Source organism: Tursiops truncatus, chromosome 20 (genome assembly GCF_011762595.2).
Source record: "Tursiops truncatus isolate mTurTru1 chromosome 20, mTurTru1.mat.Y, whole genome shotgun sequence".
NCBI classification, from domain to species: Eukaryota; Metazoa; Chordata; class Mammalia; order Artiodactyla; family Delphinidae; genus Tursiops; species Tursiops truncatus.
The window spans coordinates 41,884,339-41,903,782 of NC_047053.1; the positions used below are offsets into that span (position 1 = coordinate 41,884,339).

Genomic DNA, 19,444 nt, shown 5'->3' on the forward strand with positions numbered 1-19,444 from the left:
ATATTAGGGACAGTCTACAGATTCAAATGGTAAACACAACCCACCCAGAATAATGTTTAACCGATGTCCGGGCACCCTGAGGCCCAGGCAAATTAGCACAAAATTAACCATCACAATTAGTAAACTCTGGCTTGATTTTTAGTTAATTTTATTTTTTTCTAAGACCCCAATCAAGTTCTCCTTTGAGACCTAACAACTTATACCTGTCACTACAGCTGAGTTAAGTCAGTGGTAAGTAAACTAGCTTTCTGCACATGAACCTTACACATACTTAATTCTACAAGTCTCTTTATGGATTTAATTCCTCTCTTTTAGGATAAATGAGTTCAAGTCTCTGGAAGTAATGTGGAATAAAAGTGTCACTTAAATACATATTCATGATCTGTTTTGCAAAACCTTTGGCTCATATAATCACCTATCTTTGTATTATGAACATGTGGATATTGACATCTGCTCACAACATGTAAATCTCCCATAATCCCAGTTCAGTGACATAACTCGGTTCAAAATAAATTTTATCTGCAATTTCTTCAAACTATAAATCACAGCAACAAGTCTTCCACCATAACTCTGGGTTTCAATCATCATATAAGTGATAACAAACTTTCACTAAATTGTACTTATGTTAACATTACCCTCCTTTGCTCCTCTTCAGCATCAGCAAAGAGTTTACGAATGTTAGCCTCTGATTCTCCCACATATTTGTTGAGGATTTCCGGCCCATTGACCACTTTAGGCTCTCTTGCATTCAACATCTTGCCAATCTGTCGAGCCAAGAGAGTCTTACCACAACCTGGAGGCCCATATAACAGGATGCCTTTAACATGTTTGCAACCTAAAAAGGAAAAGAAAACAGTCTTACATCAACTAACTAAAATCCAAGTAAGACATCAAAGTTTTCTTTCTTCTTCACATGAATGTCAGGAAGAATACAGCAATAGCATTAACATATATTAATATCTAGGTGCTATGAACAGAACAAGAATGAACTGAAGATCTTTTTAAAATAGAAAATCCACAAACAATTCCTACACCAATACCAAAAGTTGAGGGGGAAAGCTGCCAATTAAAGGTCTTTGGAAAAGTATATTTGAATTATCGAGAACGAATACTTTTAACTCTGAAAATGTCTCTTTGACCTAAATACCTAATTAGGAAATATTACTTCTTTTTCATTATCCTTTACTTTAAAGCCAGGGGGAAAAAAGATCTGTTTTTAGGCAAGTTTAACCCAACACAGATCTATTATGATACGACAGGCTACGGAAACTGCATCTTAGTCAAAGAAATTACAAGTCTACCTGTCAATACAAGCACTTGAAGAAAGGGCAGACACGTCTGAGTTGGGTGGGTATAGAGCAATCCATAGCATCCAGATGGATGTTACAGACTTTGTGGATGAAGTCGAATGCCCTATTCCACGTGACTATGCCAAGTGAGAAACGTGTTTTCTCAGAGCCACCAGGATGAAAATGAAACTGAAGCTTTACGAGAATAGTATTCAATTCTTTTCTAGGCAACCATTGCTAAATGCCTTAAAGGTATCATTAACGATAGCAAAATAGCAAGACTAATGATTTAGACTCCCTGGGATTTCTTTAGCCCACTCTACACAAGCATTTACTCCATTTCTTAAGATTAAGATGAAATTTGGTTTCTGTTTACTCACTCTAGGAATTCTCACCTATTTAAGTTTCACACTTAAGATGCATGACTCTTTACTTATGCGTTTTTTTCTTTATACTACACCAAAAAAGCACTCTGTGAAATAATGAATTCTTAGATTTCAAGCGTTACACTCAAAACTACAGGTGAACAAGAAAATTTCTGGAAATGGGATACAGTGTATTTTTATGGAAAATGTCCTCATTTGGAACAAAAGCCTTAAAAAATTATATCTTTAAGAAAAATTACGACAATACATCAAATGACTCAATAAAGGAAACCACAAGATTCAACCAACTCTACTAGAAATTTTAGATTCTGAGGAGGAAGATATTTTGGGTTGCCAGTACAGCCATTGCTTCTATCTTTGTTTCAAAAAAAGACTCCCTTTTAAATCCTTAAAAGTAATGAGACCTGTGCTTCTGGTTAGACTTGTAGAGACAGGGGGAACTTAGTGGAAACCCTTAAAGGCTTAGATTCTTAACCCTTCTCATCACAGAGTAAATTCCTGTCCTAAGAACTGTGGCCCAGGGACTTCCCTGGTGGCTCAGTGGTTAAGAATCCGCCTGCCAGTGCAGGGGACACGGGTTCGATCCCTGGGCCAGGAAGATCCCGCATGCTGTGGAGCAACTACGCCCGTGTGCCACAACTACTGAGCTCGTGCTCTAGAGCCCGTGAGCCACAACTACTGAGCCTGTGTGCCACAACTATTGAAGTCCACGTGCCTAGAGCCCGTGCTCTGCAACAACAGAAGCCACCGCAATGGGAAGCCCGGGCACCACAATGAAGAGTAGCCCCCACTCACTGCAACTAGAGAAGGCCCGCGTGCAGCAACAAAGACCCAATGCAGCCAAAAATAAATAAATTAAATTACAAAAAAGAACTGTGGCCCATAAAATGTCTTTGCCCTTGTCCCACCCTTGGGGCATGAGGGGTAAGGAGATAAGGGGATAAGCCTTGAGCTTCTCCTAGAGGCCAACACCACCAGGCACTGTCAGCATCCAAGCCACTGGGACACATCTGATGAGGACTTTGGAACCTGGCTCCTAGCCTTCCTCTCCAAACCAACTGCTACTATCTTGATTTGAAACTATTTGTATAAACCATTAAAGAGGCAGGTGGTGGTGGAGGGAGTGAAACAGGCACAAGGAGGGGAGAGCCAGGAAGGATAAAATGAAGACTTGCTAAGTACCTACAAAGTACCAGCCCTTAGCCACATCTCTCCAGTCTCAACCTTCTCCAAGTTTATCAGCTTCCTTCTAACCACACTTCCTTCCATATTAAGCCATGCTTTCTTTCAAAGACTCTCACCTCCTCAGCATTCTTATACTTCTGTTTTACCTACCCTATGAACCCTGAACACAATATGGCTTTACTGCACCTAAACATTGGCCAGAGCATGACCAGAGAAAACTACACCACTGTGCTGACTGATATCCTAACAGTCTCATGCTATCTGATTTCAGTTCTACTCTCACTGCTTTCTCAATATTGCATGCCACCCCTTACCTGTTTCTGTTCATCTCCCATATCTCCTTAGTTATTATCCAGACTTCACTGTTCTCTTCTCAAGCACTACCCATGCCATTAATTCTTAGAGATGATCTAGTTTCCTACTTTTCATATTAAAAAAAAAAAAAAAAGACTATCAGGTATGAACTCCCTTCAGCTCCCTGCTTCTTTTTTTCTCTTTTTGGCCCCCCTCTTTTTTTAAACACTGCAAATTTATTATTTCACAGTTCTTTAAGTCAGCAGTTTGGGTGGGTTTGGGTGGCTCTGCTCCATTTTTCATAAGACTGAAATCAAGGTGTGGGCCAATGGGGCTCTGGGAAGAATCCACTTCCAAGTTTACGTGGGTTGTTAACAGAATCTATTTTCTTGTGACTGTAAGACTGAGATCCCTCTTTCTTTGCTGGCTGTCAGCTAGGGGTCAGGTTGATCTTTTCTCCTAGAGGCTGCCTACTTTCCTTTTGACACTTTCCATGTGTTCCCCCTCCAGCAAGTGACTGAGTTTCTCTTATGCTTCAGTTCTCTTCAGCTTCTCTTTCTGACACATCTCTCTGCCTCTTCTGCCTTAAACTACCTTATGTGATTATGTTGGGCCCACCCAGATATTTCAGGTTAATCTCCCTATCTTTTGATGAGGTTATTAGTAATCTTAATTACATCTCCAACCCCCCTTCACATCCCTGCTTCTTTATCTACAAATTTATCTGCAGGCATCTCTTTTCTCAACCTCAGCATCAGTTCTCAAAGAAGGAGCTTCCTTCCTCTTCTCCAAAGTTTAAATTGCAAATATTTGTTTATATACTTTCTTTTCTCTTAAGACTATAAACTATTCAAGGGCAGGTACTGTCTCATCAATCCTCAATTGCAGACACCCAGCCTAATGCCTAGTACATAATATGTACTCAATAAATGGCTGAATAAGTAAATTATTGATTCTTTTCCTAAAAAACTCAGAGAAAATGGGGGGATAGAAGATGGTTTTTAAAAATTATTTGAAGCTCTTAAATTATGAACAGTATGTACTTTCATGGCTGAACTAATTTAAATACCTAAAAAACACGTTTGCAATGACTGGGACTTACAAATTTAGCAAGACAAACTACATAATACATAAATACTAGATTTTTAACTCTGTAACTCTGTTTTTGTATGTGGGAAATGCTCAATTTAATGTGTTTTGAATTAAATTGACTCAGATGTCATAAAATAAATAACCCACAAAATATTACCATGAAGCTTGAAAGATAAAATGCATATCCGTGGAACTTATATATAATACAGATCTGTGAAATTACAGAATCTATTCAATATAACATCAATAAGAATGTCATAGAAACTCTAGTCTGCATGAGAACCATAATTCCTTTAGGCTGTCAAGAAAGCACATCAAAAATATACAATGGGGCTTCCCTGGTGGCGCAGTGGTTGAGAGTCCGCCTGCCGATGCAGGGGACACGGGTTCGTGCCCTGGTCCGGGAAGATCCCACATGCTGCGGAGCGGCTGGACCCGTGAGCCATGGCCGCTGAGCCTGCGCGTCCGGAGCCTGTGCTCCGCAACGGGAGAGGCCGCAACAGTGAGAGGCCCACGTACCGCAAAAAAAAAAAAAAAAAAAAAAATATATATATATATACACAATGACGTGAAGATTTTCAAAATCCACTTCCACAAAGGAAGCAGTTACTTGAATAAGCAGTGGAAATGGGACTTTGTTATTCATATTATTATCATAGCCTTTCTGACTTATTAAATAAGCATTGGTCTCTAATTTAAATGAGTCATAAAAACTCTGCATAAGTAATTCCATTCTACAAAAGTGTATTAAGCTCCTGTTTGGACTAGGCACGAAACTAGGTGTTTGGGATACAAACATGAAAAAGGCAGTCCCTACCTGCAGGGCATTTCTGATTTAGTAGGAAAGACAAATAAAAATAGGTTATCTACAATATAATATGACATTATCAGAGATGTGCATGAAATGTTTTTTGGAACCTAGCCAAGAGAGACTGATTCTGCTAGAGTGATGGCAGAAAATTAGGGATGGACACAGGGGAAGAGGTAACATACAGTCTGGGTCTTGAAGGCCAGTTCGAGGTTCATGGTTGGGCAAGTGAAGGGAAATGGCACCCTAAAGAGAGAGATTAGCATTAGATTAGACATGGCAGTATGGACCTAGAAGCTGTCCTCTCAAAACAACCAGTTATCACCTTCTGTGGCTGGGAGCCTTGGAGGTGAGTGCCTGAGTAAGGGGGATGACAAGTTCCCAACTAAGGAAGGCCTTGACACCAAGCCCGGGAGTTTTTGTTTTCTAAAAACCCAGTGTTTTTTAATCAGGGAGGATACATAATGAGATGTGTGTTTAAAAACTAACCGGTGGTGGAGTAGACGAAGGACTAGAGAACAAAGATCAGAGGGTGGGAGTCTAGTTGGAGGTATGTTCTTAACCTTTTTCTGGGGACACTGCCTCACTGGCTGGCTCTGGATTTTTGCCGATTAAGTTTTCCTTTTCCTATCCCTCCAAGTCCCTCCAAGCACATGAACAACTGGGTCCAGAGGCCTCAGAAGGCTGCCTCCCTACTGATACCCCAGCTTTCCCCTGAGCTTCTCCAGGACATTAAGGCCTAGCTCTGATGCTGGGGAGCCTCTGATCTCTGGCTGCTGGACTGTCTGACTGCGAGCTGTACTGTTCCTTTTTTTTTTCCCTTTATGTCTTACATGCCCCCTCACTACTCAGAGATCAGTTCCCTGGGTTAGGGAACTACATAGCAAAGGGCAGGCAAAGAAGAATGAGAAATCAGTGGAACTGACTTGTTTAAAATGTCATATTCTCTCATTCTATCTCTCATTTTCTTTCCCATGGAATAGCCTAATGGACCTGCCCAGAAAAAATGCCCATGTACAAAAATTTGCATGCAATTTTGAGAAGATTTTTTGATCCTCTGGGGTCAAATCATGAAATTCAAATTAAAATCCCTGAATGTACTACTGAAATAATCCAGACAAGAGACCAGGAATGGAAAGAGGTAATAATCTTAAGAAATAGTAGTCGGAAAAGAATGGAAGAGAGGAGAGATATTCATCAGAACTTAGAGACCAAATGAAAATAAGAAAAAGAGGAAGAGTCAAGGATGACCTTAAGGCATCTAGCCTGGGGGCACATGGGAAAAATGATAGTAATCTCAGAAAACAACCAAGAGGTTAGCAAGAGGAAATCATAACTTTGTTTTTGGCTATAAGGCATTTGAGATTCAGGCAGTAATGTCCATTAAGAAAGACTTGTTGAAAGCTCAGAGAAGATATCAAAACTACTGGTTCGATATTTTTGAATGCCCGCTCTGGGCACATGAAAAGCCTCAAAAAGCTTTAAGCAGAGGAATGTGACAATAGGGACAAATGCTCCAGAGACAAAGGATGAGGCCTGGAAAGAGAACATCAGATTTAAAAATCAGAAAGTTCATGCTGTTCTGGGTCAGATCATTTTGGGTTGTGGTAGGAGAAGGAAGCTAAGTAGCATAAGCAAGAACAGACAGAGATCACACTTTCAGGAACTCTGGCAACAAAGAGTAGGGATTTAAGGAGACAACTGCAAGGAAACTTCTTCTGAGACTAGTTAAGTAAAGAGAAGAAGAAGAAGTAAGAAGAAGTAAGCTGTTGGGTTCTGTTTACTATGTGAAGTAGGGGGCTTAGGTCATCTACAAAATGCAGGATGAGGAGATGATATTGGGAAACATGGTAAAGGTTTGGAAAGAACGTGGGGAATTGGGAAAATGTGTGGGGAAATGTGCTTGAGCAGACAGATGCCATTGGGTAAGTGAGCTCAGCATACGAAATTCAGGTTACTGAGGGACTCTCCTCTTTGCTGTAATTATATAAGCAACTTACAGTTAGGTAAGGTAGGTTCTTACTCAATTATATAAATATAAATTTTATCAAAGCTGGCATAAGAATATTGACTTTTTTGGTTTTAAACATCTCTTTTTTACAAAACTGAATCTTAAAGTTTAGCAACACAAGGTAAAGTATTAATTTAATTTGAAGTTTATTATCTAATTTTAGCTAGAGTCTATTATCTAATTTTTGCTCAAGTCTATTATCTAATTTTCCATCCAAAAAAATCCAAAACTATCACATGGCCTGTTTTCAACATTCTCCCTCCATTCTCCACCAAGTTTGAGGCTTTAGTCTTCATTTCTAAGTCATTCGCACCTTTTCTCCTTCCTCCATAACTCATATAAGTAATAACTAATGTGGGCTAATAGTATAATCACATATAGTGCCAAAGCAGTTCTTCTCTTCATTTCCTGAGTTCAGTTATTTAACTGCTCCTGTTAATCATCTTCCTAAAAATAACTAATTTTTATTTGGATGAGGCAAAACATAACAACTCTTGGTTACAGTAACATAAAGGAAGGTGGTAGTGAAAAGTGTAATTCAAAATGGCCAAAAATGGCTTTATATATTTGGTTTTGGAATTTTAAGTTGCTAATTATATTTGAATATAGGAGTAAATGAAGTTCTGGGATATCATGTTCTTTGATTCATTCAACAAATGCTACATTTGGAGGTGGGAAGATGAAGCAGTTCTCTTCTGATTATTTCTATTTTCTCAGTGAAATAAAGATTCCAGGTCATCAGCTGCTGGTGAGGATGGAAGGATGGAAGAGGTGGTGTTGGATGTTTGAGAAGAATGGAGAGGAACCAGTCATCTCAGAGAGTAGGTGAGGAAACTGATGAGACTAAGGAAATACATCCCTTCTCGGCCTTTTGGCTAAGTTCAAGTGTAGATTAAGTAAATACAGAAGGAATGCAAGGAAATACTGACTCCAAGAAATACTGAGGGCTCGCTTGAGATTTGGTTCTTAAATTTAAAGTGAGGTCTAATACCATGGTTTTGTGTTTTTCTTAAGCCATATTTAAGTCTGGGTACTGATACAGAGTAAGCAGGTAGCTGAGAAACACCTGACATATACAAGATGAGGAGCAAGGCTGTTAAGGGTGTATGTGAGGAGGGTGAAGGTGATAGACCATGGAATCTAAGCTGGGTAAAGACGACAAAAAGGCTGGGAAGTGACAGAGTAAATTAACTGGAAGGTCCCCATGTCAAACTTGCTGGAGTTGGGGTAAGGGCTATGCTAGAAGAAAGCAAGGAAAAAACGGGAGGTGGCTAGAGAGCAAGATGCTTAAAACTGAGATCCCCGAAGTAGTGGTTATTAGTGATGGTGCAGTCTTGGGTATGACCAAAGAGTGAGCAGCTGAGATGGAGTGAAAGAAAAGTTAAATGGAAATGAGAACTCCAAAGAACTGTGAAGACAGACTGTTGAACAAATCACCAACAAGGATACTGAAGTCGCCAATGACACACAGATAAATAAAGCAAACAATGAAGATTACAGTTAGAGCAACAAGTAAGCCAGACAACTTCTTTGTCTGGCTCCCCTGTTCATTCATCTCTAGCAGGGCTACTCTTGTTCTCTTCCATTTTGTTCTCCATATGTTAGGGACAATGAAAAGTATTAATATCTATTAATATATCATTATGTAATAGCTATTAATAACAGTACAAATAATGTAAAACACCAAAGAAATAAACATAGCAAATGGTAACGCCATTGTTTACTAAGGATTTAAGTAAATCTACTATAAGACTCACTATAAGACTACATTCTGTAAATAATTTAGTATAAGGCTTGTTTGTATCTCATTCTAGAGCCCTTGTCATGAAGTATTTTTAATGATTTCCTAAAATATGAACCGCAAAGCTGCATTTCAATTATATTTCACAACAGATATTTGTCAAATGGATGAAAGTATGACTTGTGGTCAGGTGCCAGATAGGTGAGGACTGATTGGATTAAGTGCATTAGGAAATAAATCAAGTGAAAAAAATCTCTAGAGAACATTAAAAATTACTAACTAAGAGTCCCATTTTTCTGACCAGTGATTCTCAGACTTAGATTTCCAAAACTAGCTAAACAACTTTTTTTTTAAAAAATATCTGGAGATTAGTGTTGTCATTGGGTTGCTTAGTTTTTAATTTGCAAGGTAAAGATTTCTTAAACAAAAATATCAAACCTGGCATCTTCTATCAGCACCACTTCATATAAGAAAATATACTGTAATATCAAAAGGTAGGGTGGACATAATCTCAGAATAAAGGACAGTTTTTTGTATTAAATAAATTCAAAAGTGGGGGCTCTGGAGTCAGCTTGCCTGGATTCAAGTCCTGGTTCTTCCACTTACTAACTGGAAATAATAGCAACTACCTCAGAAGATTATTATGAAGGTTAAGTATAATGCACATAAGGCACTTAGAATACTTCCTGGCACATAGGAAGATCTCGTAAATATTGGCTTAATAAATATTAACTTATTTTTTATCACCTTGCTATAGAGGAGTGATGAAATGGAACCAGACTCCCAACTGTTAATGTGAGAATTAGATCATTGTTAGGTGACCGTAAAGCTTGAAAATAAGTGACAATCTTGCTTGTGAAATTCTTTCTGAGACTATTGTGACCATCTGGCCCCTTAGGCACTTTATCTAAAACACGAGTGTCACTTGGACACTGCAAATTATAGTACCCATTCTTTTGATGAATCTCAAACTCCAAATTAACACTGTAGTAAATGAGTTGTAACACAGCAGTTTCACAAAGATTTTACCAGTGTTCAGTAGAGCAGGATTCTCTGTAGCTCTAGTCTCTCTCTTCCAGGTGGATTACTATCAGAGTCAATCCTGCCTGCTTCTCTTATGCCTTAGGCAGAATTCAATTCACACCTATTTCTCAAGCCTTCCAACTTCATTTAGGGTCAAGATGTAGCTCCATCCATAAAAACCAAGCTACCACAACTATCAGTTCCATGTGTACACATCCTTCTATCATCTTTCTCCCCAACCTGTTCTATTACAATAAGTATTTCTTTTCCAAAGTTCCCCTTATCCTCCCAATTGCACCCACTCTCATAGCCCTTAACTACCAGATATTAGAAAGCTGCCTCTCCTCTTTCTTACGGGGGCACACACCTCACCCTGCTAGCACCCACCTGGGATGATTTGGTTCTATTGAGAGGAACTGGGGCTATTTCTGGGCTCTTCACCCAAAAGGTAATTTGCAATGCTAGATTACCACTGCCCATCCTTTGCCTCTTAGTTTGAGGTAGATTAGTATGATATGCACTTCTCACCTTAATTCTAACTACCACTCTCTGCCAGTTGAATTAGCAATTCTCCAACAATGTAAAAATTTGCAGCCCCAGGTATTGATATTCACTGATACTGATATTCAGTGATTATAATCATACAAATTTTGGTGGAGAGAACTTTAGGAGGCTTTAAGTGTGTGCTATGAATAGCTTGAAATGATTTTTGACCTAAAAGTCTAAATATAATAAGAACTTATCCATTATAATAAGGCTTATGTAGCCCCTCTGATGAAAATACATGAAAATATGTATGAGACGTAATATACTAATTGTAATCTCTTTTCTTAAAATAGCTCAATGAAAAATACATAGCCTATTTCTGCAGTAAAATGAATAAATAGTAATGTTTATAATCTTTCAAATATTATCCATAAAAGTGACAAATTTGTATTTGCTAATCTCTTCAATTTTAAAAAGCAGTGAATTTTCTTTGCTTTCCTGAGATTATATCAAAGGCAAGCTGCACTGAGGAAAAAGTGTCAGTCAACTTTTAGGTATCCAAAAGAGGAAAACATTACAGCAAACACTAACTTTACACAAGAGTAAGCAGAATAATAATAAATTAGGAGGAATGTCTGTCAAATTAGCATCAGGATAAAGAGTGTTTAATTTATTTTGTGGGAACATGATCTATAAAGAGAGACAAGTGTGAAGTGGGTTTTGTGATGTTTAAAGGGGAATCCCAAGTAGCTTCCAGTTCAAATGCAGACAGATTTGCCAAGTTTGCCAAAATAGGGAGGCTATCAACAGACTAGCAGCAAGTCAGGACATATTCACAAGTCTTGCAAGCCTCTCTCTGCAGTTGTACAAACCAGATTTGAATGCTTATTTTTAAATCATGCATGCACTTGCAGAAAACACAATCACAAATTAACATCAATATTTAATCTTTTAAAGTTTGCATAATTCTAACTTCTCCTAGAATTATGAGTATTTTCTTAGTTCTATTCAACTTCTCATTTTAGTAGTACAATATGATTATTTACACTAAGAAACAGTTTTCCAACCATGCAATGAGGACCTGGAGAATAGCTTCCATCAACTCATAATATAGGAGGGCTTTTTGTTTGTTTGTTTCAAAGATCGTCAGTCAGCCTCTAAAACGAGTTATCTATATTTGCTTAGCTGGGCACTTAGCAAATCTTTAAGAAAAGGAGATACTTAAGACTAAAAACACAACTTCTGACCCCATTTGAGCAGTCAGGTCTTTGATCGTCTAATCTCTGGGTATCATTTTGTCCAGCAGAGACCTGCTGTTGCCCCATCAACTTTAAAATGCCAAGAGCACCTTGAGTTCCGTTATGATAAAGTGGAAAAGGCCTGTGCCCTAAGCACCAAGCATCTATGCAGGATGCCTACCACCCAGCTAGTCTATATCCAAATTAGTCACCTGAGATTCACTATAGATCCTCTCATTAGATAGCCTAGAACTAAAGATGGGGTATGTGTAGTAACTCTCCAAACTAATCTTTGCTGACACCCCCATCCGTTTTTTACTCCCTCAGAGGGTGTGGCCTGGTATTTCACAAATTCTTGATGACAAAGATCATGCTTCTACTATAGCAGGTCCTGCCTTGCTGCCATCTGGCAGCATGTACTTTATTAGTTTCAGAATTTTACAGCTTTTCCTTTCCTCTTTTTTTCCCTCTGTCTCTTAGCTTTAAACCCATTTTACTTGCAGTCCCCAATGGAGCCTCTTAAAATGCAGATTTTCAAGCACTACTCCTAGAAATTTGAATTCATTAAGTCTGGAGTGGAGCTAGGGAAGCTATTTAACAAGCACCTTCCAGGTGACTGTAATGCAGGCCAGAGGACACTTTGAGAAACATCATTCATAGTTATAACTGACACTACATTAAGCTGCCTTCTAAGAGTTCTTAGGTTTTTATTTTATTTAGTGTATATGTTCTATAGCATTAATTAAATCATAAACTAATAAGGATATTTTTTTATTCCTCGACAAGTTGTAGCTGTTGAAGAGCAAAGAGCTATTCTAACAAGATAAAAGTTACCAAGAATAAATGTAAGGGACTTCCTTGGCAGTCCAGTGGTTAAGACTCCATGCTTCCACTGCAGGGGGCACAGGTTCAAACCCTGGTCTGGGAACTAAGATCCCACATGTCACGAGGCGTGGCCAAAAAATTAAAAATTAAAAAAAATAAATAAATGCGGGACTTCCCTGGTGGCGCAGTGGTTAAGAATCTGCCTGCCAATGCAGGGGACATGGGTTCGATCCCTGGTCCAGGAAGATCCCACATGCTGCGGAGCAACTAAGCCCGTGCACCACAACTACTGAGCCTGTGCTCTAGAGCCCGTGAGCCACAACTACTGAGACCACGTGCCACAACTACTGAAGCCTGTGTACCTAGAGCCCGTGCTCCGCAACAAGAGAAGTCACTGCAATGAGAAGTCCGCGCACTGTAACAAAGAGTAGCCCCCACTCGCCACAACTAGAGAAAGCCTGCGCACAGCAACGAAGACCCAACGCAGCCAAAAATAAATAATTTTTAAAAAGAATAAATGTAAGATTTCTACACTTGAGTACAATTGGGGGAGATATGGTTTTGTGAGAGATGACTTGGGGGTTTTACTCAACAATAAAGTCGGTATGAGTCAAGATAGAATGTGGATGTCAAAAATGTTAATGCAATTTCATCCTGCATTGAAAGGAGATTGATGTTTTGAAAAAAGGATGGATAGTTCTGGTCTACGGCATGCCACGGACTACACTTGCAGTACTCGAAGTACTCCACTGATTTCTGAGTTTCACAACTTAAAGCAAACATAAACAGATGTTAAAGTTCAGAGAAATGAGAATAGAATGGTAGAGGAATAAAAATTAAGTTATAAAAGAGTTTACTAGAAGAACCAATCAAGCTGGGAGTTTTAGCTTAGGGAAAACATGAATCTGAGGAGAGTTTAGTTCTGGACAGAATAGCTTTCTTCACATACCTAAAGGGCTTTCACAGGGAAGCAGGATTATCCTTGTTCTGTATAGTCTTGGGGAAGAACTAGAGTTTGCAGAGAAGCTACAAGGACATGTATTTCATCTTAAGTTAAGGAAGACTCAAATCAACAGCTGTCCAAAAAATGGAACGCAGTGTTCAGAAAGAATGAGTTTCCTGTTATTGAAGGAATTCAAGCTTAGCCTAAAGAACTTGGCAGAAGTTATTCAGCAGAAATGGAGAGAAAATGTAAACAAAAGACAAGTATGTGAATTAAATGACTTTTAAGATCCCTTGCAATGCTGAGATTCTATAATTCCTTTGATATTCTGATAGAAACAGCTAGTTTTGCAAAGATAGGAATATTTAAAATAAATATCCCAGGATGGGAACAAAGGAGACCGAAGGCTAGTAAGACAATAAAGAAGCTATTGCTGTAATTCAAGTGTAATTTACTGAAGCTATGAAAAAGATAAGAGGAATGATCCAAAAAACAAAGCAGAAACAAAATTAGGAGCAGTCAATAATGGATTTGAAAAAAATGCATGCACACATGAATAGAGCCAACTGATCTTTGACAAATAATCAAAGGCAATACAATGGGGCAAAAATAGTCTTTTCAAGAAAGTGGTGCTAGAACAATTGGACATCAACATGCAAAAAAAAAAATTGATACAGACTTTATACCCTTCACAAAAATTAATGCAAAATCGCTGAAAGACCTAAATGTAAAACGCAAAACTACAAAACTAAATGTAAAATGCAAAAACTACAAAAGTATAAAACTTCTAGAAGATAAAGCATGACCTTGGGTCTAGATGACCTTGGGTATGGCAGTTCCTTTTTTTTTTTTTTTTTTTTTGTGGTACGCAGGCCTCTTACTGCTGTGGCCTCTAGTTGCGGAGCACAGGCTCCGGAGGCGCAGGCTCAGCGGCCATGGCTCACGGGCCCAGCCGCTCCGCGGCATGTGGGATCCTCCCAGACCGGGACACAAACCCGTGTCCCCTGCATCGGCAGGCGGACTCTCAACCACTGTGCCACCAGGGAAGCCCCTGGCAGTTCCTTTTTAGATACAACACCAAAGGCAAAATCCATGAAAGAAAGAATTGATAAGCTGGACTTCATTAAAATAAAAAACTTCTGCTCTATTAAGAACAATGTCAAGAGAATGAGAACACAAGCCACAGAATGGGAGAAAATATTTACAAAAGACACAACTGATAAAGCATTATTATCCAAAATACACAAAGAATGGGACTTCCCTGGTGGCACAGTGGTTAAGAATCCGGCTGCCAATGCAGGGGACATGGGTTCGATCCCTAGTCCGGGAAGATCCCACATGCTGCAAAGCAACTCAGCCCATGCGCCACAACTACTGAGCCGCACTCTAGAGCCCGTGAGTCACAACTACTGAAGCCCACATGTCTAGAGCCCATGCTCCTCAATAAGAGAAGCTACCACAATGAGAAGCCCACGCACAGCAACGAAGAGTAGCCCCCACTCACTGCAACTAGAGAAAGCCCGTGCACAGCAACGAAGACCCAACGCAGCCAAAATAAAATGAATTTAACAAAAACAAGCAAAAGAACCCAAAATACACAAAGAACTCTTAAAACTCAACAATAAGAAAACAACCCAATTAAAAAGTGGGCCAAAGACCTTACAGACACTTTACCAAATAAGATAAACAGATGGCAAATAAGCATATGAAAAGATGCTCTACATAATATGTCATCAGAGAAATGCAAATTAAAACAACAGTGAGATATCACTATACCTATTTGAGTGGCCAAAACCCAGAAGACTGACAACACTAAGTGCTGGTAAGGCTATGGAGCACTGGGATTCTCATTCATTGTTGGTGGGAATGCAAAGTAGTACCGGCACTTTGGAAGACAGTTTGGCAGCTTCTTACGATCCTAAACATATTCTTTCCATTTGATCCAGCAATCGCTCTCCTTGGTGTTTACCCAAAGGCGTTGAAAACACATCTAAACTAAAACCTGCACACAGATGTTTACAGGAGCTTTATTCATAACTGCAAAACTTGGAAGCAACCACAATGTCCTTCAGTAGGTGAACGAATAAATAAACTGTGGAACATCCAGACAATGGAATATTATTCAGGACCAAAAAGGAATGAGGTATCAAGCGACAAAAAGACATGAAGAAACCTTAACTGCAAATTACTAATCCAAAAGGGCTACTATATGACATTCTGGGAAAGACAAAACTATGGACACAGTAAAAAGATCAGTGGTTGCCAGGGATGGGTGGGCGTGGTACAGAGTATGTTTAGGGCAGTGAAAATACTCTGTATGATACTATAATGATGGATACACATCATTATATATTTGTTCAGACTCAGAGAATGTACAACACCAAGAGTAAACTGTAAGGTAAACTGTGGACCTGTGTGTGATTATGACATGTCAAAGTAGGTTCATCAGTTGTAACAAAGGTACCACTTTGGTGGAGGATGGTGATAATGGGGGAGGCTGTGCATGTGTGGGAACAGGAAATCTCTGTCCTTTCCCCTCTATTTTCCTGTGAGCCTAAAACTGCTCTAAAAAAAAAAAGTCAATTAAAACATGCATACAAAGCAAAAATGATATGACTGATAAGGGATTAATATCCAACATAAACAAACAGTTCATACAACTCAACATCAAAAAAAAAAAAAGACAAGCCGACTGAAAAATGGGCAGAAGAACTGAATAGACATTTTTCCAAAGAGGAAATGCAGATGGCCAACAAGCACATGAAAAGATGCTCAACATAGCTAATCATCAGGGAAATGCAAATCAGAACCACAAAGAGGTATCACCTCACACCTGTCAGAACGGCTATCATCAAAAAGACCACAAATAACATGTTGGTGAGGATGTGAAGAAAAGGGAACCCTTGTACACTGTTGGTGGCAATGTAAATTGGTGCAGCTACTGTGGAAAACAGTATGGTGGTTTCTCAAAAAACTAAAAATAGAACTACCATATGACCCAGCAACTCCACTCCTGGGTATATATCCAAAAAAAACGAAAACACTAATTTAAAAAGATAAATGCACCCCAACATTCCTAGCAGCATTATTTACAACTGCCAAGATATGGAAGGAACCTAAGTGTCCATCAACAGATGAATGGATAAAGAAGATGTTGTGTGTGTGTGTGTGTGTGTGTATGCACACACATACATACACAATGGAATACTACTCAGCCATAAAAAACAATGAAGTTTTGCCATTTGCAGCAACATGGATGGATTTGCAGGGCATCATGCTAAGTGAAATCAGTCAGACTGAGAAAGGCAAATACTGTATGATATCACTTATATGTGGAATCTAAAAAATACAACTAGTGAATATAACAAAAAAGAAGCAGACTCACAGATATAGAGAACAAACTAGTGGTTACCAGTGGAGAGGGAGGGGAGGAGTAATACCAGTGGAGAGGGAGCAGAGGAGTGGGAGGTACAAACTATTGGGTATAAGATAGGCTCAAAGATGTATTATACGACATGGGGAATATAGCCAATATTTTGTAATAACTGTAAACAGAAAATAACCTTTAAAACTGTAGTAAAAATGTGTAGAAAAATAAAAATAATAAAAAGTTAAAAAAAAAAAGCATGCAAAGCAAAGGAAAAAGGGGAGAAAACATGACTCCAAGGACCTAGAAAATAAAGGTAACTGGGAAGACAGAACTATTTGTGGGATGGGGAAAAAAATGTTTAATAAATGTAACAAAGTTTTGAACATTTCAAGAATTCACTTCAGTAAGAATTCTAATGGGAGATGGTGAAAGCATCTGGAGATACAGTCATACATTACATACATCTAAAAATCACCACTAAATGCTTGGATAACCTTTTATAAGCCTCCGGAAAATAGTGAAGCTTATTCTAGAGAATGGGTAGTGTGGCTTCACATCCAAGTTGTGAAATCTAGAAAGGAAACCTAATAGTAAATCAACTCATTTAAAATGCTGAATCAAGAAGCCTAAAGAGCACCAGACTGGGAGTAAGGCAACCTGCATCCTAGCCCCTACTGTGACTCTAGCTTAAATAAATTGTTTACCCTCCTGGGGCCCCAAAATCCTCATCTATGAAATAAGAATGACATAAGCTTTTAAATAAGCTTTTCTCAAACTGGCGTTCCTTGAAACATTAATAGTTATATCTTTATGTCCGTATGTTTGTTAAGTAAGTTTAAGTAAATTTGGAAAATGTCAGACTAGATAATTTCTATGGTCTGCTGCTCTAACATGGTGTAATTCTGATCCAAATATATAGTTACCTTAATGAATTTAAATCTAATGTATATACAGATATACTATTTGCTTTTGATTATCTCATAGAGAGGAGTATCAACGAATGTAAAATGGGTGACAATCCTTTTGAGAAAATTTCATACCTCGACAGTGGCGATTGAGAGCAGAAAGCAAAGAGTCTAATAACAAGAGGGACAAAAACTGAGAAAGGACTGGATAATTAACGTAATAAATGTAAATAATGCTTTTCATTCTGTTTGTCTATCCTTCTAAATGATCTTTTCCTTCAAATTCTTAGACAAGGTGCTAAGAACAGAATTACCCAACTACAGGTTCAACCCATTTGATTTTTTAAAAATGCATTTTTAGGCAAAATGGAGAAAAGGATTCAATATTTTGACTGTGGCAATAAACTATCATCTTTATGTTACACACAGTGTCTCACCTGGAGCCATTACTACATATAAGACAAATATGAATTTTGAATGGCTGAGTTCTATATCATTTAGTATGACATATGGTCAGCCTTCTGTAGCCAGATAAAGAAAGATCAGACTACAGAGAATTTTTAACACAATAAAGTGGGTCTTCCTATCTCCCTTTTTCTAAGCTTTCACAGCTACAGTTGGTTGCCTAAATGAAGGGTTATGTTCTGGGCAGTTTTTTGCTAACATTATTGTTAATTCTTTCTTCCACTTCCCTTCCTACAACAACCTATTCTCTATAGTGTCTATCAAGATGGTTGTTGTTTTTCTAAGTCAGTATACCACATACAAGAAGAAACTGATGAGATTTATAGAAGGAAGTGATAGAGCATTTATCAGCTCTCCTCTGATGGAATGTGATAAAAAGTAAATATAAATCAGCCAAAGAAAACATATTTCTAGGTGTTCCCTTGACTACCTTATCAACAAACACTGTTCAAAATAGGTAATTACAAAATAGCATATGAGGATAATCTAAGGCGTAAACTATTTTGAACAGCAACAAAAGTTTAAGATAAGGATTTGATTAAAGGGAATAGATTAAATATTTTTGTCTTTCATAAAATTACTTTTTGGCAATATAATCATACCAACCACCATCTACTCTCTACCTTGCTCACTGTGAACACTATGTTAGAAAATTTATACACATTAATGCTATACTGACAATAAACATACAAAGTAAATAATTTTGCAGGTGAGGGTACCAAGACTCAGAGAGTCTAGGGCCCAGGGCCCTTAAATATTAAGAGGCCCAGGACCATACAAGTGACAAGTGGTAATGGTAGACTCAAAGCGAGCCTTGTTTTGGCATACCCAAGAGCCTTCTTACTGCTGAGGAAGAGATGCTAATTTACCAGTACAGGGCTTATCTGGATACAATTTTGCTAATACTATTTATCTTAAAAAAAAAAAGTTATCTACCTGTTCTTTCTTGGAAAAAAGCTCATGACACACTATTAAGTAGAGAAAAAAGTTACAGAAAAATGACTAGTATGATCCTATCTGAACAGAAAAATAACCTATACATGAGTACAGACAATCAAAAATACATATGTGTATAAATGCCTAAGCAAAATACTTTCCCCCTTCTTATTTCTGTAGTCTAGTTCCATCTGGGGCCAATAAAAGAGGTCTTTCCTAGATTAAGAAGGAATCTCAGGGGATCAATGTAGATTTAGTAACTTTTTAAAGACATGGCTCAAGTCTTTACTCCTTGAGTAAAGTGCATCAGCAGTGCATCTGCTGCTTCCTCATATTGCCTACTTCGTTAATTTGGCTCACAATGTGCCTTATACTTTACACAACACTGCTCTGCGGGACTTCCCTGGTGGTCCAGTGGTAAAGAATCCACCTTACAATGCAGGGGAT

The 19,444-nt window shown here is 38.4% G+C and overlaps 1 protein-coding gene across 5 annotated transcripts in view; it reads right to left on the reverse strand.

Annotated features, from left to right (window-relative positions):
- Positions 1 to 19,444, reverse strand: part of NSF (N-ethylmaleimide sensitive factor, vesicle fusing ATPase) — a 156,167-nt gene that overhangs the window by 69,465 nt on the left and 67,258 nt on the right. For all 5 annotated transcript variants that reach the window (XR_012328416.1, XM_019944419.2, XM_019944417.2 and 2 more), the window contains exon 9: positions 636 to 835. Coding sequence is in view for 4 of the 5 variants with exons in the window: in XM_019944419.2 (XP_019799978.1) it covers positions 636 to 835 (200 nt within the window). In the remaining variant the exon portion in view is untranslated. The remainder of the gene's footprint in view (positions 1 to 635; positions 836 to 19,444) is intronic.